We start from the raw sequence: 20,677 nt of genomic DNA on the forward strand, positions 1-20,677 counted from the left end.
ACATGAACGTCCACCTTCACATGGCCTAGCCTAACAAACTAGTGCTCTGTTCATTCTTTCTCAAATACATATTTCATAAACTAGTATATGGTGGTGACTAGCTCCTTGAGCTCTGTCTTGCAGCTTGCTACATAATGTTACCTAACACCACAGGGTGTCTGCTACAGCACCAGCTATCATGGTGGCAGACATCTGGTCTTGGTCATTGACCTTTTTTGGAGAAGAAGAAGTAGCAGAGCAAATTTTGTCTTCTTACTGTGAAGGCAAACATAATTTTGTCCCTACCTTTGGAATGGGGTGTCTGCCATCTAGTCCAGGTCATTGACCTTTAACATAATTCTGTCCCTACCTTTGGAATGCTTGCGGACTGCTCCAGGTCTGAGTAGAACTGGACCTTTGCCATCTCCACCAGGTTGGTGAGCATGACGATACTGGCACTGCGCTCCTGCCAAGCCATGCGCCACAGGTCGGGCACGGTCTTGGTCTTCGGACCTGGAGTGCAAACAAACAAACAAATAAACAAACAACCTTTAGGACAAAGAAACCATGATTAAACCATGAAGCGTTTTGACCAGGTTGGTGAGCATGACGATGCTGGCACTGCGCTCCTGCCAAGCCATGCGCCACAGGTCGGGCACGGTCTTGGTCTTCGGACCTAAAGCGCAAACAAGAATTTCAAATCATATTCACTCCTCACAGTTTACTATCTAGAAACCTTCAACTTGGTAAATCAGTTTCGTACAAAGCCTTGTACCATTTATGTTAGGCCTTCCACAGTCCCATTACAAAAAGTCCCATTCTCAAAAGGAAAAGAAGAAATCAGAGATTTCAGACTTCTGGGATTTGTTTGGCATTTTTGTGACCTTCCTGTTCACACACCTTATTTGTATGATTCAGGTATTACACCAGTACCCATACTATCCTGTGACTTTTCCTTACCCACAAGTGAATGATTTTGTCCCAGTCTGCTGGAAATTTCAAGCTATAGAAATCTTATGATCTATGACGAATGTGACTGCACCAAAAGACAGTTTATCCTTACCCTGTGTTGCGATGTATGCCCGCTTCTCCCTGTAACCCTGAAAAACAGTGAGTCACATTTAACTCATTTTATTTTTCACAAAGCTCTTTGCAGCATTAACAGCCTGCTATGGAGTCCAAATTTATGCCAATTCTTTCCAAGCACAAGAGCTATCTACAGTCCAAAATTGGTGACCCTAGCATGTCCAAATCACGAAATATCAGAACCGAAAGTTTCACAGCAGTACCACGTCAAGCCATTAGAGAGCCTAGGCTTACTAAGGTTTCATTAACTAAAGACTTACATCACAATAGGTGGCATTGATGTAGTCGGAGCTGGGGTCATCCAGTGTGGGCTCCAGGACAACCCGACTGGAGTCATCTGAAAGTGCAAGTTTCAGCTCTATCATTTAACACTAAAATATGAAATTGTATGCTCTACAGTGCTATATGTTAGCAAACCAGAAACACCTAGCCTCAGTGCAAAGTGAACCAGTCATAATTGCCCTGATGAAGATGGCAGATGGTCATCAAAACTTTGGCTCTTGTTGTGAAAGAAAGAATTTTGCTATTCGATCATTCACCACTCACACTCACTATCCAGGATTTGATTATACTGCTGCTGTTGTCCCTGCCACAGGGGTCGGCAGCAGTCGGCTAGTAGTACTGGTCTTCACACTGCACCTCCAGGCAGCCCTGTCCAGTGGGTTAACACTGGCAAGGCCACGCTTTCTGATGTCTCTCAACCAACCCAATGTAATTATTCATGGATATATACAGAGTGTATGTTGTAAATAGCTCATCTTTCCTGTGTCCCAACTGTAGTCGGGACTGCCATGCGAAGATAGGGCTGATAAGCCACACTAAACGCTGCTCACGGCCACAACACCAGACCTAGAGTGCTACCATCATCTTTCGAGATGGAAGGATGCCTACTAACGTTGTACAGTATTGGTTTGTTAACTCACATGGAACGATGTTGCCGTATCTGTTCTTCGCCTTGTTCTCCTCCTTGAACGCCGTCTCCCATGATGATGTCTGGCCGTCTGGGAGGCTCTGGAACAAATACAGGACAAAACAATTACACTCGGTGGATGTCCCAACTACTAAGTACCTAATACCAGCCCAGAAGAGAACAAGAAATAGTCACGCCTTCAAGTACCAGAGTTATCAACCAAGGATTGAAGTGTTCAAGAATTCATTCTTTCCTAGAACTATCGCAGAGTGGAACTCACTGTCACCAAGTACAGTAGGGGCATTGTCACGCCGCATGCCTGCGACGCTGGTGTGTTATGCCGAAGGGCGGTTATACCAGCTATACAGATACAGAATATTGTACAGTCAAAACTTCCCAAGAAGACCACTCATGTAGAAGACCAATGAAATCTGGCCTATGTGGACAGGTCACTATGTATGGTCATTATCTAAGTTTTCTAAGGGATCACGAAAAAGTGGTCAAATTGTCCAGGAACTGGCATTCCTTGTGTACTTTGTCACTTTAATATACTGATTTTAATATACAGTGTAGACAATACTGAGTATAATTTGATACATGACGTCATGTTAACTTGATACAGAACAAATACAATCCCACTGACGGTCCCGTACAAAACAATACCTCTGTCCCCTTAGACCGCCAGATCCCTTAAGACTATGAACAAAACATGAAGCATATACCGCATGTTCGAGCTTGAAGACCTGGTTGTTGTCCTTGTGCATGAGGCATACGTGTTCTTGTTTATTTATTTTCTAATCTTATTTCATCATAAAATAGTTGGGTAGCCCGTTCAGCTAGTAGAAGCTGCTTTTCAATGGGGTCCAGCATACATTTACACAGGACAAGACATGGTCACATTTACTTTACCCCATGTTCCAGCTTGAAGCCCTGGTTATTGTCCTTGCGCATGAGCCGTATGTGTCACTTTGACAAGCAGACACACAGGCTCACAGAGCCACCCAACACAATACCCCTGGGTGTTTCTAAGAGCACTGGTTCCTTTAGACTATGATCTGAACATAACATATAACATTTACCGCATGTTCGAGCTTGAATCCCTGGTTGTTGTCCTTGCGCAGGAGGCGTACATGTTCTGGGAACTCCTCCAGCTTGAGCGGCGGGTACTGCCCCTCCGTGACTGGAAACGGAAATGGCACATGTCCCTCCTGCCGCGCTGCATCTGGAGTCATCCATAAAGCAAACAAACATAGTTTGATAAACATAGAATTAACATTTGTAAAGTAAATGCATAATGTTTACCTTCACAGCGTCTAGCCTTACAAAGTACTGCTCTGTTTATTCTTATATACACATTCATTACTCATCCCTTGCTATACATAATGTAATCCAACACCACAGGGTGCCTGCTACAACACTAGTTACCATGGTGACAGACGCCTGGTACAGGTCATTGACCATGTTTGGAATGAATGAAGAAACTGAGCAAAATCAATACGTTTTCCTTTTGCTAAGGTAAACTTAACAATAGTTGATTCAGAAATAGAAATTGAAAACAAAGAGCCAAATCAGTGTCTTTGTATATTTAGTATCACAATTGCTAGAGTCATGCTATAGTCAAATGAACTCTGTACTGCTAGTAGTAAGCATTAAGAAGTGCATATTTCGTGTTCAAAAGAAATGTTTACCCTGAGCTTTTGCCACTGGAGACAGACAGACCGCCTCTTTTGCTGCCACATCAAGCGTCCCCTGTCTTTTCCGTCTGCAAAAGATCGGATTACCAATTCAAATGAGTGAAGGTTAACAGTAGATACATGTATCTACTAATGACTCTACTTTACATTCCAGCTTTGCAATGCTTTATCATGAGAAAAGAAGGCTTAAATATAGCAATGGTTATGCATTTTCCATGTATATGGTGTAAAGTGGCTCTTTCCATGGTGCTGAAAAGCTTATAGTTGTTTCCATCCTAACTTCACTTCCCAAAGTGGGTTAACTATTCATATAACCCACTGACATATAGTTACAAGGGCAAGCAAGAAATTCCATAAAGCATTTGCATCATGTCTAGACTGTCTAAAAGCTATATAATGGTAATTATGCTGTCACATTTCTAACATGAACATAGAGGGGATTTATTCCTCAAACTAAGTGACATCTTCCACACTGCAGTCATCCTTTAGCAATACATCTGAAGATGCATAGTTCCCATTTAGACCTTTTATCCAATCCTTTTTCAATCATTTTTGCCCTTTGAGCTACAGAGGCTAAATGAACATTTCTTTTCAAATGAAAGCTCATCTGTGTTGGTAGAATCCATAGTTATAGAGTTCAAGCTTTGTTCCAATGCAAGAATGGAACTCACTGTAAATTGAGTTGGAACAAAGCTTTAACAGTATACGTCGATGAAGGTTAGACATCCAGGTAATATGATACGCCAAAAAGCAGTTACTCAAGCTACTTCCAAAGTTATATCCAGTTGCTTGAGTAACTGCTTTTGGCACTTTAACAGTATAACTATGAAAGTTTCTTTTACTTACCTTGACACATACACAGCGAGTAGGATCATTAAGAAGAGTATGAGAAGAAGCAGGACAGCCACAAAGATGGCAATCATCAAGGAAGAGTTGTCGGCAGCCTTCTGTACTGTTGGGCCATCAGCACCGGGATTTTGGGAAACTGTGAAAGATTCCCCAAAATGATTACGTGAATGCATCAATATGTTTTGTATCATGAAAGTTCATCTGTGTTGGTAATAATCATAGTAAAAAGTTTAACTTTATTCCAACACACAGTTTACGTTCACGTGATTGTGATTGGTCATTAATTATCCTGATGAAGCTGAAAATTTGATTTCTCTGTAAACTGTTGTGTTGGAATAAAGTTCAACTTTTCACTATAATATGTTTTGTATTCGTTTTCAACTATTGCAACATGGTTGTCCAGTATATCGGTACACATTCTGTTCCAAACTGGAATCCATCAGTAAGGCTTCTACCAGTAACATCACACAAGAATCAAAAGTAATGAATAGCATTGTACTGCACCTATTATGGGACGTTGGGTCTCTGAGAAGGACATAAGCGTTTCCTGTAAAAAAGAGAAATATACTAGAATCTAAAGAATCTGATACAAAATCATGAAAAATTGTTGTCTTCTTACAGTTATTAAAGTGTATATGATGGGTTGCTGTACATTTGGTTGTGCTAAATTTAGGAAAATAGCATCAGATCACTTTAAAATTTATAAAATCAAGGCTGCAAAGTATGTTAGTCAAGAGCCAAACTTTCTACTAAGTAAACATACCCCGTCCAGTTCGCTCGCCACTCCATATATGAAAGAGTACTTCTCCCCCTCCACCAGTGGCGCGTTCCAGTATCCGCCGTAGGTCTTGTTGTCCCCGACAACAAACATCTTCTTCTCCTGGACCTGTACATGAATAGTTTCATCAGGTTGGTAAGACACTGAGTAAAGAGACTCTTTCTACACAACCAAGTCTTTTATTCAGGCGATGTTTCCGTGACCTTCTGTCACCTTCCTCACGGCAATTTTGACTGGTTCACACAGTAGTCGCTGCTATAGATGCACTCCAAAATGTACAATATTTCTATGGCAATGATTGGTGATCTTTATTTGTAATCAGGTACAGATTCATGTACAGATACAGATTCATGACATTGTACAGATATACAGATACAGATTTTCAAAGTACAATGACCGTGTCAGTCCCTACATCTGAGTGAGGGTCACAGTTGACACGGTGGCCTTTGCCATATTTACATCTACACATACTGATGTGACTTGGTTGAGTAGAAAGAGTCTCTTAACTCTCCCTGACCTGATCAGGAGTGAACATGGCCGTGATGTAGAAGGGTTTTCCCTGGTGGGAGGCCTGGTGGTAGTCCAGCATGTCGTTCTGGTTGTCAAGGAACCTCAACTCGTTGTTGCTCTGGACAACCACGTAGTACGCACTAGAGAGGAAAACACAAGAAGAATTTTGTTATGACTACATTAAACATTATAATTATGCTAAATCTATTACATATCATCCTACATTGTACCCCAAATGTGAGTCCCTGATGCTTATTAAGACTGAACAATCTTCAACAAGGAATAGGAATTTTTAGACTTCTGCAAAGTTTAAAGAAGGTGAACAATATTCAATAACGAATCAAACTCTATACTTAGTCTACTGGATGAATTTCTTCTATTTTCTAATTTATTAGAACGATCAATGAGGCTATCCTTTTGTATTTTTACCAGAACTACATGTAGGTGTAGTTTTTGCTGGCTCCCGGCCAGATTCTGTGACCTTTAAGTTCACTCTATCTCCTCTGTCTGACCTGTCATTCTGCCTGTCAATCTTCCCTCCCTCACACATGCTGTCTACCTACCATCTCTGGACACAAAACACACAAACTAACAATGCAGCCAATCAAAACAATTATATACTTCCATATCCATAAGTAAACTCTGTCAGCTATCTATAATATTTTACATTGTTATACCTGATTGGTCCATTTTTGGGCAGTACAGGTTTGAGTTCCAGAGAGACAGTGTTGTCCTTTGCCTCTCCCACTGGGAGTGGTGCCTCTGGGGTTGGTGGTTCTGAGTTCCAGGGTAGGAAAATAAATATCGATATGAATCATAATCTTCTTCGGTAAAACTAGTTTAGAAGTAATTCATGTTATGTTGCATTAGAATGGCTGTTATAACCTCCATTAATTTCCCTTAGGGCTACATGTACATGTATCTTCCATTTTGGGAGATCTCTAGAGCAGCAGCATCCAATGTATGTACAGTTTAGATATAACATTACATTTTATTGGATGAAGTTTCATTGAAGATCTTTTTTGCACCCCCTTTTGGGCTTTTTACTAGAGATTGTGACTACTGAGCGACCAAAAATTTAAGGATCACTCTACAGATTTTTCAGTGATCAACATCTAGTGAAGAGCAGGTCTTAGATGCATTTTTCAGGCAGACAAGACATATATGACCTGACAGAATTTTGTTAACTTAGTATGGTAAGCCTACCTGCTATAGTAGTACTGCAGTTTTGGGAAGCTGTGTCTCCGTAACCCTTCTTCGTCCTTGCTCTTATAGTCACGGTGTAGTCAGTGCCGGAATACAGCCCCTCAAACACGTGGTGAAACTCTGTAGACAGCTTCTCTACAGGGTACACATCCTTAGAAGGGTCGTAGTCTGGGTCATGAGAGGCAAGCCCCTTGCAACTGACCTGTCAGGGCAAGAGAGATCTGAGTAATATTTGTGCATAACAGATATATATGATATATATACCACAAATCATATATTACCCCGTTCTTGGAGTCTAAGAAATGGCTAATGCTGCGGAACCTTGTATTCTAACCCTAACCATCTCTGTCAGTTGAAGAGGTTGTATAATTACTTGTAACTCAGTTTCTGATAAGTTTCCTCATCATTATTTAAAGTCATTCATGCACCACTTGGTGCATAGGTTATAACACATCCATGGTTCAATAGACCTCACAGTAGTGCAATTGCTACTCCACTGGTAGTGGTATGATTAAAGGTAAAACTTTTGTTCCAACGACCTACAACTAACTGAATGCAAGGTAAGCAATCTACACACTTGGCCATTGCAGCAGTTCATCATTCTTTACTTGGCAATCACTTGATATCTTTGTTTGCAATCAGATACAGATTCATGTACAGATACATACATACATGTATTTATACAGATTCATGTACAGATATACAGATACAGATTTTCCGAGGAGGATGACCGTGTCGGTCCCTATACTGTACCTGAGTGAGGGTCACAGTTGACACGGTGGCTTTCACATGAATTTCTTTAATCATAAATAAAAAAAAAACACTAAGAATGCAAAGACTAAATAACATCTGGAAGGTTGCAGTTTTGTGTGTTCTTACCTTGTACCCCTGTATGACCCCGTTAGGCTGTAGAGGAGGCTTCCATTGCACCACGATGCTGTTCTTTGTTGTTGTCACAGTCAGGGCATGGGGCATGCCAGGAACTAATAGAATGCAAAATATAATTTAGTAGGCCTTTGTTTTTGAATGGAACAATGCAATTGCTATCCTTGTACATAATATGATGTAGTTACCAGACCTATTTTAGCTCCTCTCTGCAAAAACTCACGACCTCATCATTGACACGTGACTTTGTGAAGAGGGAAAAAAATTGCATTCACTGTCAGGTTGTTACCTAAATTCAACGAATTCAACAAAAACTGATGAAATATTCTTTGATGATATAGTTTTTAAAAGACAGAGATACAACATAATAAGTTTGTTCATCTTACCTCCCTCATCAGTTTGTGCAGTGACTGGCGTGCTGAATGGCCCCTTCCCAGCTGCAGTGACGGCTCGTACCTGTTTTGGTAGAACGGTGCAACTGTGTAAGCTACAAACATGACCGTACTTTCCTATTTATTCATGCCAACTATTTAGGTTGTGGAAAAGGTTAACTGTTCTCCAACTTATTACCATTGGTTTCACTGGAATGTCATTAACCAGCTCAGATGAACTTTCATTCTAGCCACCTTGGCCATTCTAACGTTACAATTATCTGAACAACTATCATCTGTATCAATACAGCCGGTATAACTTCCCTTCAGCTTTGCAGAAAAGCTTCGCAGGCAGTAGCTGGCTACATTACACATGCTACACCCAATCTTTGCGCAATCATTTAATTGCAGGAGTTGTTTAAAGCTTTCTAGTCAGAGGGGATGCCCCTACTGTGCTTGGGGGCAACGAGTTCCACTCTATGATATAGTTCTTGGGAAGTACAAGTTTTTGAACACATTAATTCTTGGTTAACAACGTTGATGAACAGCCTACCCGAATGGTATAGTTTGTATACGGTGCCAGGTCCCGTATAACCAGCCTGTTCTTCCTGTCTGCAGCCCGGATGATCTTTGAGGTGTTGAGCAACTCGCCCTCCTTCTGTACCTCTATGGCGTAGCGCAGGATGATACCATGTGGTGGGGAGGGGGGGTTCCACGCGATGGTGGCAGTCGTGGTTGAGGTGAAGGCAACGCGCAGGTCTTGTGGAGCGGGGGGCTCTAGAAATGAGAAAGAAAGTTAAAAATATTGACTTCCATGACCTACAATGTATTTGGTAGACCATAAGGGTAAAGGTAAAGTAAAGGTAGTCCCATGGGCTGTTTGGTAAGACCACTAGTAGGGCTAAAGGTAGAGGATGTTCTATGACCATTGGGGCAGATTGGCAGTGGAAGAGACTGTCATTCACAAATAGCCATAGAAGATGCTCTAGGGCTGACATGCTGTGAATTACAGGTGAATGAGTTTACCATGGTCACTAATATTGAGGCAATATTGAGGCAATATACATGATTGTGCAGTGGGTTGTTGATCCACTGTGTCTAGGACATAATATTGGAAGGCAGTGCCCATCCCTCTCCTTTCCCCAACCAAAGTCAGGCACACATATTACACCTGGGTGGAGTAAGGAAAGTCGTGTAAAATGTCTCTCCAAAGGACACACTGTCTAGCCAGGAACACCACGGATTAAATCCACGACCACTCAGCCTCGTGTCTACAGCCTAACTACTCTGCCCCTGTATATGAAAGATGAATGTCATTCTTACTCTGTACCATTAGAAGACCAAAATGCTGAATTGTTTTTAGAAGACCAAAATGCTGAATTGAAAGTTAAGCTTAAAAGATTGAACATTGGTGACCATAACACTCACTGTCCTCTGCTGTCCGTATGCTCACAGCATCTGAGAATGGCCCGGGTCCCGCATTAGTGAAGCCTCGGACTCGGAAGTAGTAATCAGTGTACGGAATCAGGCCGGTGAACTTCTGTGCGTAGGTTGTTGCGGAGGTGTTTCCCAGCAGCCACTCGGAGATCGAGGTAGCATTCTGACGAACCAACACGTACTCGTACATGGTGATTTCCCCGTTTTTCTGGTCACACAGTGGTGGTAGGAAGGTAAAGACTACTGATGTCGGTGTCACTTGGCTGTGTAGGATGTTTGTTGGTGGCCCCGTTGGAGCTGGAAAAAAGGGCACACTCAGGAAATTGTCTTTTATCTTGCTGGTAAATGACAGGTATCTTGCATATAAAATGATTAGAAGAAATCAGACATTTTAGATTCTGGGCATCTGGGAAAGCTTTGAAATTTGGGCAAATGTGTGAAATGTGGAGGAGATTGTTACAGTAACAGTTTTTAACCTGGTATCAAACAGAGTTATAACTTGAATTCCTCCAAGTGCTGTGCTGGGTCACCTTTAGTCTTAGCTTCCCTGCCAATATCTAGTAACCAGTCTCCCTGCAATCTGCTATGCTGGACAAGCATACACACATGCCCACAGACAAGCCCAACCCAAACAACATCTTCGTTCATGGAGGTAAAGGACTGTAAATCAAGAGATTCAATATAATCTTTCGTATGTTTTGAATCCTTCTTGCAGGAATCAGTTGCTTGGTGCTTACCAGTTTCTCCTGTCCTGGTTTCGATCTCGGTGACTTCACTGAAGCCAGCTTTTGTCCTGGACCGCACAGATATGCCATACAGTGTGTACGGCATCAGTCCTGACATCCTGTACTCAGTAACACTATAGGAGAAAAGAAAGTATGGTCAGCTGTATTTGACTTTACGTTTAATTAACAGTACTGTTTAAACCTATAAGATTGCTTTAATGTTATGGCAAATCAACCTACGGACACAAGCAAATATAAACAGGTTCCAGACCCTACCGTATATATGAGTGAGTGAGAACCCCTTGGGCCAGAGAAGCCATACGCCTGGCCCTAGTTGGCACCCTGGCTCTGAATTATTTCCTTGCCGATAGATAAAGGGCTTGGGCAGCAACTTGTGGTAGCAGAGAAGGGTTTGCAGCAACTTGTGGTAGCAGACAAGGGTTCTCCCCAACTGATACACCAGGGTCTGGCACCCAAGCAGACACAAACACACCCAAAACAATATCTCAGAACAGAATCTTTACAAAGGAGGAGAGGGAACGTACCTTGCATTTGGTATTCTATATATGGTGACGAAGGAAACAGAGAGTGGACAGGCCCCCTTCGTCTTGCTTTGGTACGTGACTTCGTAAGCTGAGACTTTGTCAGGGTTGAGGAGGGGCTTTTCCCAGCGTACAACGATGGAGTTCGTGGTCACTTCCACAGCTGTCAGGTTCATCACAGGGCCTGGAGCTGAGTAGACACGGAGCAGGTAAAAAAAGTGACATCTTTTTTGGTAAAATCCATGATTTTTTAAACCATATACCCATGCAGTCAAAAAATATCTTTGCTTAAAAGTTGTTAGTCAAGCAATTGGATAGATTTGAGAAACAAAAATGGTACAGTGACTGTACCAGTTGTTTGAGTTAAACAGTTAATAAAATATCTGTTGTATCTCACTGCCTGGTTGTTTAACCCTTATTGATGTATATCTTTGTACGTTATGATAAAGAACTTAAAAGTTAGAAATATCATCACCTACCACTTTCATCAGTGAATGCTGTCACTCGTGCATTGGGGCTCATTCCAACACTGTTAAATGCCTTGATCTAAGGAAAAAGCATGTAACACTAATTACGGACCATTCTGTAGTAGACAATTTGAGAAGAGTCTTAGCTACAACAACATTTACCAAAACACTACACTCTAGATCTATACATTCACTAAGAAAGGTTCACTATGAAAATCTGCACACCAATGTTATCAGTTGCCTAGAGCCATTGAAATTCTGTTTCTTTTTAAATTGAGGCAACCAAGTCATTGTCAATGAGACAGATGTAACAATTTTATAAGTTCTTTCATGTCACTAGCATCTATACACTTGAAGAAGCCACACAGGCAAAACCGGTCGTGTGACAGGCTGAATAAAAGTTCTAAACAGGAACTATGCGGCTCCAGATGTCTTACAGAGGGACGACTGCATGTGCAAGATGTCGGTAGCTTGAGGAATGAATCCCCTCTACTATATACTTCATTCATAACAATATTTCATAGATTACATTTTGTCCATGGGAACATAATAGTTTTTACGATATAGTACCTACATTGACTGTGTAGTTGACATCGGTTGACAGGCCGTCGATTTCGTACTGAATGATGTCATCCGGTCCGTACGTGTCATTGGCCAACACCGTCCTCGTGTTTAGGGTCGAAGGCACGCCATGCTGGTAGACGAACGAAGAAGTGTGAAAGATTGATTACAAGACATTTAATGTTTAACAGAATTCTATGTGTGGGACACAACAGCAGCAACTGCTGCCTGTGTCCCACGTGTATTGTATTGTTGCAATACAACATTATATCAAAATCAATGTAATTTAATGACATTGGGAATGCATTAGAATTATTATAGTAAAGTTCTTCATTCCCAACCAAAAACAAAAGCAATTGGAACAAACATATTGACAGGCCATAAACTCAGCCACTCAAAACAATACTTCCATTCCCAAGTGGTTTCTGCAAATATGCTGCTGAAGCATTAAACATAATCATTATTATGTGTGGAAGACTTTGTGATCTAGGTCATCCATGAAGAAAAAATTGGTACTCTAGCAACTGGATGGATTTCGAAAACTGAGACAGTTTCAAGCAGCATCCACTCTACTCCTTTTGTAGTTGACCATTTTTAAAATCTATCCAGTTGCTTGAATTATAGTTTTCCATGTATCTCATTACCCAAATGTCCTTCATCGACATACATCATCCATCCATTCACTGGACAGCGGACACCAAGAATATTGGACACTGAACAAGACTATTTCCTGAAAGGGGTGAAAGAGGCTATTTACATCAGGGCCCATCACCCTTCACTCAACCACGACGGTGGCCAATACCTTTGACCCAGTGTTGACGTCACACTTCAAAGAAGCCACGTGACAAGCCTCACTGGGTCAGTCTACTGAGGAAGACCAGTCTTTGGTCAAAAGTTTTAGGGGAGAGAACTTCCTTGTATTGGCTCAAGTTTTCACTTTGACATACCTCATCCATGGTTTTCCAGAAAACGATCTCGTAGTGCGTGATGACACCACCCGGAGGCCAGGGTTCACGCCAGGACAGGGAGATGGAGGTCGGGGAAACAGAGTCCACCTGGAAATCTCGCGGTGCCTCTGGGCCTGTAGGGAAAAAGGAGGTGGGATATATAAAGCAATTTTACTAACTTCTTAATCAACTTGATTAGTGAGGATGAAAGTGATCTTGAACTAGTATAGATCACTAATGACTCTAACTTCCACATGGTCATGACAGGGAAGATGCTATATATATGTACAGTATTTTACAGGTTCATGTTCCATCTTACTGTTCTGCTTATTTTTACTCAAACACATACTGTTATACCACGTGTCTGCTACAGCACCAGTTACTGTGGTGACAGACATCTGGGACAGGTCATTGACCTTATGTGATTGGAGAAGAAGATTTAGCAGAGCAAAAACAATATATATTGTTCACCTTATGCGAAGTAAACATAACTTACGGTACTCCCTGGTTCGCTGCAGCAGCGGTGCAGACCATGGTCCAGGCCCGGCCCTGGTGTACGCACGTACCCGCAGCTGATATGTCGTATACGGCACCAGGTCGTACAACCATATATCCGTGGTGGATACGTTAGCCGTCTCCGAGCCTGGCAGGGGAGATGTGGAATTCACCTCCTCACTGTTAACCTATGAGGAAACATGCGACTTGGTAAATAATCATATATGATTATAGAAAGCCTTAATGTACCATTTATATCAGGCCTTCCATTCAAAGCTCCATACTCAAACAACAAGAAATCTGAGATTCTGAACCTCTAGAATGTATATACCAGGTAATGCATAATATTCACTATGACTGCCGACAATTTCTGACAACTCATAACCAGCAATGTTACCAGTAACAATATATGACAGTTTAAAAGACAGCTGATATCATAATGATCATGATACACAATACAGGCTACCCCCCGTCCTGAATGTAGCATGGTACTAATGTCTTGTATTTAGAACTATCCTAGAGTGGAACTCGTTGCCACCAAGCACAGTTGGGGCATCATCACTAGAAAGCTTTAAACAACTCCTGCACTGTTAAATGTACAAACTTAAGATTGTGTGTAACAGTTCATTCGGCTTAATATAGCTAGCTGCAGCCACACCACGTGCCTGTAAAGCTGGTGTGCTACGCTGAATATACCTAATAGTATACAGATACACATACAGCATCATCTTACCTCGTACTGTGTGATATTGCCATTGCGTTGCTCACAAGCTGGAGGGTCCCAACTGATCTGCATGGCAGCCGGCTGGAAACTCACCACCTGCAGGTTCTCTATCGAACCACTCGGAGCTGCCAGAATTACATGAAGAAAGTCATAACTTTTACTTCTTTGGCTTTTATACAATAGACAAGAAATCGCAGGTTTCTGACTTCCCAGAAGAATTTTTTGTTTTTCGTGACTTACAAGTTCACAGATCTCTGGAAGTGTGGGACTGTGTGGATGTAATTTATAATCAGGCATTATACCCTTATAATCTTCAGATGACCTCCTTGTCAGTCAATCACCTGTCAAAATCACCTCCCACCCACCATGCAACGATGCAAGATTAGGACAGAGAGACAAGCTCACCCAAAACAACACCTCCATACCAGACGTATTGCTAATCAAATCAAGTCGATATAGGTTTCTCTGAGATTAGATGTCATACCAAATACATCTCTCTTCTTTGTTGTTTGTCAAAGTTGGTGAAAGGAAGAGCCAATAGGGAAAGTTTGATGAACCTTATCTCCTTGAGAGCTGTCAGAATCAAATGGAGAATTTTGCATCTGTCTTCCTTGAATTGGTAAAAAGAAGAGGAAATAAATGGGAACATGTGAATTTCAAAGTTTCTTTCATCTTGCAGGGAAAATAAAATTGATGAACTGTACCTCCTTGAGCAGTAGCCTGCTCTATGGCGACCTCCTGGCCCGGCCCTGCCCTGGTGATGGCCTGTACTGACAGCCTGTACAGGGAGTGGGGCAGCAGGTCTGCAAACATGAAGCTGGTCACGTTGGGAGCGACTGCTGTGGTCTCGGTCGCGTTGCCTAATGAATGATGATAATGAATGGTTTATTCGGAACATAATATTATAATTATAGTGAGTGAGTGAGTGATACTAGTATACACAGTATAGAATCATGTTAGACAACAGACTCGCAGACAACCTTTTGCCTGATTTGTGGCATTAAACAAGTACTCAGGTCAACTCGGTCAACTCGGTCCACTACCCTGGTCAACTCGGTCAACTCGGTCCACTACCCTGGTCAACTCGGTCAACTCGATCAACTCGGTCCACTACCCTGGTCAACTCGGTCAACTCGGTCAACTCGGTCAACTCGGTCCACTACCCTGGTCAACTCGGTCAACTCGGTCAACTCGATCAACTCGGTCAACTCGATCAACTCGGTCAACTCGGTCCACTACCCTGGTCAACTCGGTCAACTCGGTCAACTCGGTCCACTACCCTGGCCAACTCGGTCAACTCGGTCCACTACCCTGGTCAACTCGGTCAACTCGGTCAACTCGGTCCACTACCCTGGTCAACTCGGTCAACTCGGTCAACTCGGTCAACTCGGTCCACTACCCTGGTCAACTCGGTCAACTCGGTCAACTCGGTCCACTACCCTGGTCAACTCGGTCAACTCGGTCCACTACCCTGGTCAACTCGGTCAACTCGGTCAACTCTGGTCAACTCGGTCAACTCGGTCAACTCGCGGTCAACTCGATCAACTCGGTCAACTCGGTCAACTCGGTCCACTACCCTGGTCAACTCGGTCAACTCGGTCCACTACCCTGGTCAACTCGGTCAACTCGGTCCACTACCCTGGTCAACTCGGTCAACTCGATCAACTCGGTCCACTACCCTGGTCAACTCGGTCAACTCGGTCAACTCGGTCAACTCGGTCCACTCGGTCCACTCCCTGGTCAACTCGGTCAACTCGATCAACTCGGTCAACTACCCTGGTCAATTCGGTCCACTACCCTGGTCAACTTGGTCAACTCGGTCAACTCGGTCAACTACCCTGGTCAACTCGGACCACTACCCTGGTCAACTTGGTCAACTCGGGCAACTCGGTCAACTCGGTCAACTCGGTCCACTACCCTCAATTTAATACTATACAACTTGCTCTTTGGAACTTTCTCATTAAAAAAAGGTATTCAGTTTGTCAACAAGAGCTTATTAAGTGTTGTCTATTCTCGGGGCTGGGAGCCCTTAATAGGTCTCAAGTGCCTGAAAATTCAGGTCTTATTTCAGGTTCAGTTCTTATTTTGAAGCAGTCTATCTGGTCACTGGACCAGTGCATATAATTAGGCTTGCGTTTTCTCTGTATGTATGTAAAGATTTTTCTGCCATCTGATTGTACAAATCAGTGTAATTCAGCTTGTTGTACATGTACCTCATGCTGCAAGGCTGATTTTCTTATGAAACTGTATGTTATACCTGGTACAGGGATGACGCAGGTGTTCCCTGGGCTCCGTCGGTGACGCCGCTTGAGTTTCTGCGTGACCTGGTAGCCGACCAGGAGTCCGTTCTTCTCCGTTGGCTCCTCCCACCTCACCTCCACCTCCGTACTGCTGAAGCGCAGGACCTTGAACCCTCGTACCGGGCCGGGAACTGTGATCAAAGGGCGTAAGATAGAAATGTAAATGTTCATGCACTGTGCTTCTCATCTCAATCCCCAATCACATACATTGTTTGATGCACCTACATTTTTTTCCAAGGCAATATCTTTGTACGCCATGGATTTGAGAAGAAATGGAGAAACAGGCACAGTATTTCTAAATCATTTTTTAAAATATCTAATATGTTGCAACCTTTTCTTCACAACTCTATGTCGACGTACAGCACAGAAACAGTCATAGAAAACCCCAAATTGCTGGTGACTGTAGATTAATTGTTGTCTGGAAAGCATTATGAATTCTGTTGAAAATCTTTGACATGATCAGATTAATGGCAGGAAGTGTACTATGTTTTTCCATATACTCTTACTCATCACAATATGAACTGCACAAAAATTTATCGCAAAAGATTCCATAAGGAAATAGGGATCATGGTAGTTTGAAGCCCATACCATCGTCAGGTGTCTTGACTTCGTAGTAAGGCGACTCCACAGATCCCACCAGGTTCCAGAGCTCCACCTTGACCAGGTAAGTTGCGGCAGGTGAGACGAACAGGTTGTACTGTCTGGTGGTGCTGGTCAGGTTTGGCGAGACTGAAACTGGCAGCTCGTTCACCTTCTTGTGGTGCACACGGAACCCATAATACCAGCATCGGATCACCTCCACTTCAGGAACCTTGGAGATAAATCATGTTTATCTTGACAAACCTCGCAAATAAAGTACAGTCAGAGACAGAAATTCAGAGATTTTAGACTTACAGGATTCTGAAGTATTTTTTGGTTTTTGTGACTGAGCTCTGCAATAAAAGTGGTATTGTTTTTTTTTGTGAACTGTATTGGAAATGTAAAGGGGATTGTATGATGTAAGTCAGTCGGGTATTGCACTACTTCAAGAATCCCTTTTCATCCCCCCCCCACCATATACTGTACTCCCGCCAAGCAATGTTGGGTCACCTACAGGCATGACCTCCCTATCAATCAATTGTTAAAATTGCCTCCCAACCCATGCAACTTACTGAAGCAAGTAGACATTACAAACAGAAACACAAACCCACAACTCAGAACAAGCATATCTATAATTGAAAAGTCGTTAAGACTAGATGTACTTACGTCCCAGTTGACTATGATGTGCCGCGGCCCATGTATCTGAACTCTGACCTCCTTTGGTGGCTCCAGGGGTGCTAGAAAAAAATATAAAAAAATAAACAATAAACATCCTTATCCTTACCCTGATCAAATGCCAAAAGCAACCAGACTTCATCATCATCATCCATCATCCTCCGTAGAGGTGGAGCATACAAAGTTAGCTCGCCAAAACTGTTTGTCATTCATCACAGAGATAAGTTCCTGGCCCTCCAAGCCTGTTCCAGTTTCAATACGTTTCTTAAGTGTTATGTTTGGACGTCCAACTCTTCTCTTTGTATCAGGGTTCCAGAGTAGAAGCCTACTGGCTGGCTCTTCGCTGCGTACTACATGACTAGCCAAGCTTAGTCGTCGACATTTTAACTGTAGTGACATTTGGTAACCAGACTTACATTGCTGAGTCTCACATAATGATAAAGTCATTTTACTTCTACTCACCCCCGCATCTTGTTTCCTGTTGTACAACATTCAGCGGTGCCTTCTCCTGCCCACCTGGTCCCTCTCTGGACAGCATCACAGCTATGTCATAGGTCCTCCCTGGAGCTAAACCTTCCATGGGCAATACGCCACCAACATTTTGGTAAGATCATTGTCTCTTTATCTAGTATACAACTAAAGTTAAACTGAACACACAAGATACACTGTGCACTCCGTACAATGAACCATACATATAACACACTGGGTATATACTTGGTCCACTCAATCAGACATAAAATGCACACCTTCCAGAATGGAGGACTTTGTGTATGTAGAGCTCTCCAGTACATTAAAGACAACGTATATCAGTAATGCTGAAGAAGAGGATGTCAAGTGGATGTAACTCGAAATGTCCAGAAACTATCTCCCTGATTTACCCAGTAGTAGAGTTTGAATTTCCTTTGAGTATTTTTACCAGGATGTCTAACCTTCATCAACGCACCTTCTATAGTTTCGTTGAACTCCTCATTGAACTGTCCTGGATGAAACTTGACCGGCTGGACTGTCCATTCTACCTCACCATCGGGACGGTACCAAACGGAGTAGGACGTCACGGGACCGTCTCCGTGGTCAAACCCCTCCACCCAGGCACGCCACCGCAGACTGAACGTCATGATACCAGGGATCACCAAGGGCTGGAACTTCAGATATGGCGGCTCTGGAAAAAAAACACAGTAACAATCACTGGAAAATAAGTTTTCCTCAGCTACAGAACTGAAATAATAACGTTACAATAACTGTACATATTTGATACCTGTTCAACTACGAATAGTCTTTGGCGAAATGTAGCAGGTTGAAACGTTTGCTTGAGTAACTACAGTTTTCTTGTGTATCTCTTTACCTGGATGTCTAACCTTCATTGGTGTACAGATTTAATACAGACAAATTTTGTTGGGTAACGGAAATTACATACCAAATACATCAGCCGTAAGGTTCTTCCTAGTCTCCCCGACTTGAGTCTTCACCACGCACTCAAACACCTCCCCTCTCTGCACTACAGCCTGCAAGTAGAAACACTGGGTCAGTCATGGAGCTTACAATGCATTCCCCATGCTCTTAAAATGTAGAATCTGAATCAGATGATGTTTTACACAGAAAATTTTAATGAAAATGTGTAATGGAACTACATTGGTTTTGAAAAAAGGAAACCACATACAGAATGTTGTTAAATGAAAGGAAATGTCTCGCTATGGGCCTGGCTACATAAGTTATACAATCATCATTTGATCGCAATCTGAGCTGAGGGCATTTTGGGACAGTCAAGCATAATATGACCTGTAAAATTCAGCTCCTTTTTGGTAGTAGAGTCTGCCACAGCTGACTTTAAAATTCTATGACAACAAATGTGACTACTTATTATATGCCGAATAAGAACAAAGTAGGGCCTGGAGTCTTACCTGAAAGAAGTTTGTTCTGGTGCCATTGTCTCCCACGTACGTTGCGACCACGGGAAGCCCAGGAGCCTGGTTCTGTAGAACCACCCTAATGTCTCCCTGGCCGGGGGGAGGGTGTCCCCTGGCACTGCAGGAGAAGTTTGTGGGCTGTCCCAGGTTTACCCTGGTGTAGGTGAAGGACGTGATGTAGGGGCCTTCAGCTGTAAAAGGGATGATTTTGGCAAAGGTTCAGGAGTGTGCCTTATACATTGTACATATAAAATTATAGTGCGTGCTCATTCTTTCGCAGAGTGTAACTCGCTGTCACCCGAAGTACAGTAGGGGCATTGTCATTAGCTTTAAACAGGCGCCGGGTGCCTGCAAGAAAAAGCAAAGCTGGTGTGTTATACCAAAGGGTCACCAGGTTATTCTGGCTATACAGATGATAGAGATACAGAACATAGTACTATGCAACAGACCTGAGTTAGCTTACAAATTTGTCCTATGTGGCAGAGACTGTCATTCTTGTATAAGACTGTTTTCACTAAAATGTTAACCTTTTCTCAAAGTTGAACTAGAATGTCTACCTTTTTCGGAACAGTCCCTGCCAAAGTAGCCTTCTCTGCAGACACAGTCCTTGGTCGGGCCGGTCACACGATCGCAGGCCACATCGTTATTAGCACACAGACACATCTGGCTGCAGTTCAGGCCGTATTTACCCTCATCACATGCTGCAGAAAATAAAACATTGCTCAACATGATAGATGGGAAACAAAGGATTCTATCTAACTGCCCGGTTACATTTGTCTTAGGTTGTCATTCGATTGTGATGATGCAGAATTTTCAAACAGGTTGTGACAGAAACCACTGCTGACAATGATCTAAGACAGCTTTTTCAGTAACAACTTAACAAGACAAGTAAATTTTGCAGGACATGTGTGCGACTGTCCCCAAATGCCATCATTTTCAAATCATATGACAACCGTACAATGATTGCACGACATATATAACCGGGCCCTACTTTTCAAACATACAAAATTGTGCATCTCGTAATTTTGATAATCGGTTGTTGTTGTACCTGGG

The 20,677-nt window shown here is 42.6% G+C and overlaps 2 protein-coding genes across 3 annotated transcripts in view; both read right to left on the bottom strand.

Moving 5' to 3' along the window:
• Positions 1-9,039, bottom strand: part of LOC109487261 (receptor-type tyrosine-protein phosphatase T-like) — a 30,400-nt gene extending 21,361 nt beyond the window's left edge. For both annotated transcript variants that reach the window (XM_019791240.1, XM_019791239.1), the window contains exon 1: positions 8,822-9,039. The gene's annotated coding sequence lies outside the window, so the exon portion shown is untranslated. The remainder of the gene's footprint in view (positions 1-8,821) is intronic.
• The window catches only part of LOC109487223 (tenascin-R-like), a 49,793-nt gene that overhangs the window by 3,920 nt on the left and 25,196 nt on the right, over positions 1-20,677 (bottom strand). Inside the window, exons 17-32 of the mRNA XM_019791207.1 lie at positions 20,182-20,325; positions 19,619-19,815; positions 19,135-19,222; positions 18,664-18,879; positions 18,183-18,293; positions 17,712-17,782; positions 17,055-17,277; positions 16,424-16,597; positions 14,871-15,026; positions 14,176-14,291; positions 13,444-13,630; positions 12,948-13,081; positions 12,014-12,133; positions 11,452-11,518; positions 10,976-11,162; positions 10,443-10,564 (exon numbers count right to left, since the gene is read on the bottom strand). Coding sequence (XP_019646766.1) covers positions 10,443-10,564; positions 10,976-11,162; positions 11,452-11,518; positions 12,014-12,133; positions 12,948-13,081; positions 13,444-13,630; positions 14,176-14,291; positions 14,871-15,026; positions 16,424-16,597; positions 17,055-17,277; positions 17,712-17,782; positions 18,183-18,293; positions 18,664-18,879; positions 19,135-19,222; positions 19,619-19,815; positions 20,182-20,325 — 2,313 coding nt within the window. The remainder of the gene's footprint in view (positions 1-10,442; positions 10,565-10,975; positions 11,163-11,451; positions 11,519-12,013; positions 12,134-12,947; positions 13,082-13,443; positions 13,631-14,175; positions 14,292-14,870; positions 15,027-16,423; positions 16,598-17,054; positions 17,278-17,711; positions 17,783-18,182; positions 18,294-18,663; positions 18,880-19,134; positions 19,223-19,618; positions 19,816-20,181; positions 20,326-20,677) is intronic.

This window comes from Branchiostoma belcheri, unplaced genomic scaffold (genome assembly GCF_001625305.1).
Source record: "Branchiostoma belcheri isolate BF01 breed outbred unplaced genomic scaffold, Haploidv18h27 scaffold87, whole genome shotgun sequence".
Taxonomy (NCBI): domain Eukaryota; kingdom Metazoa; phylum Chordata; class Leptocardii; order Amphioxiformes; family Branchiostomatidae; genus Branchiostoma; species Branchiostoma belcheri.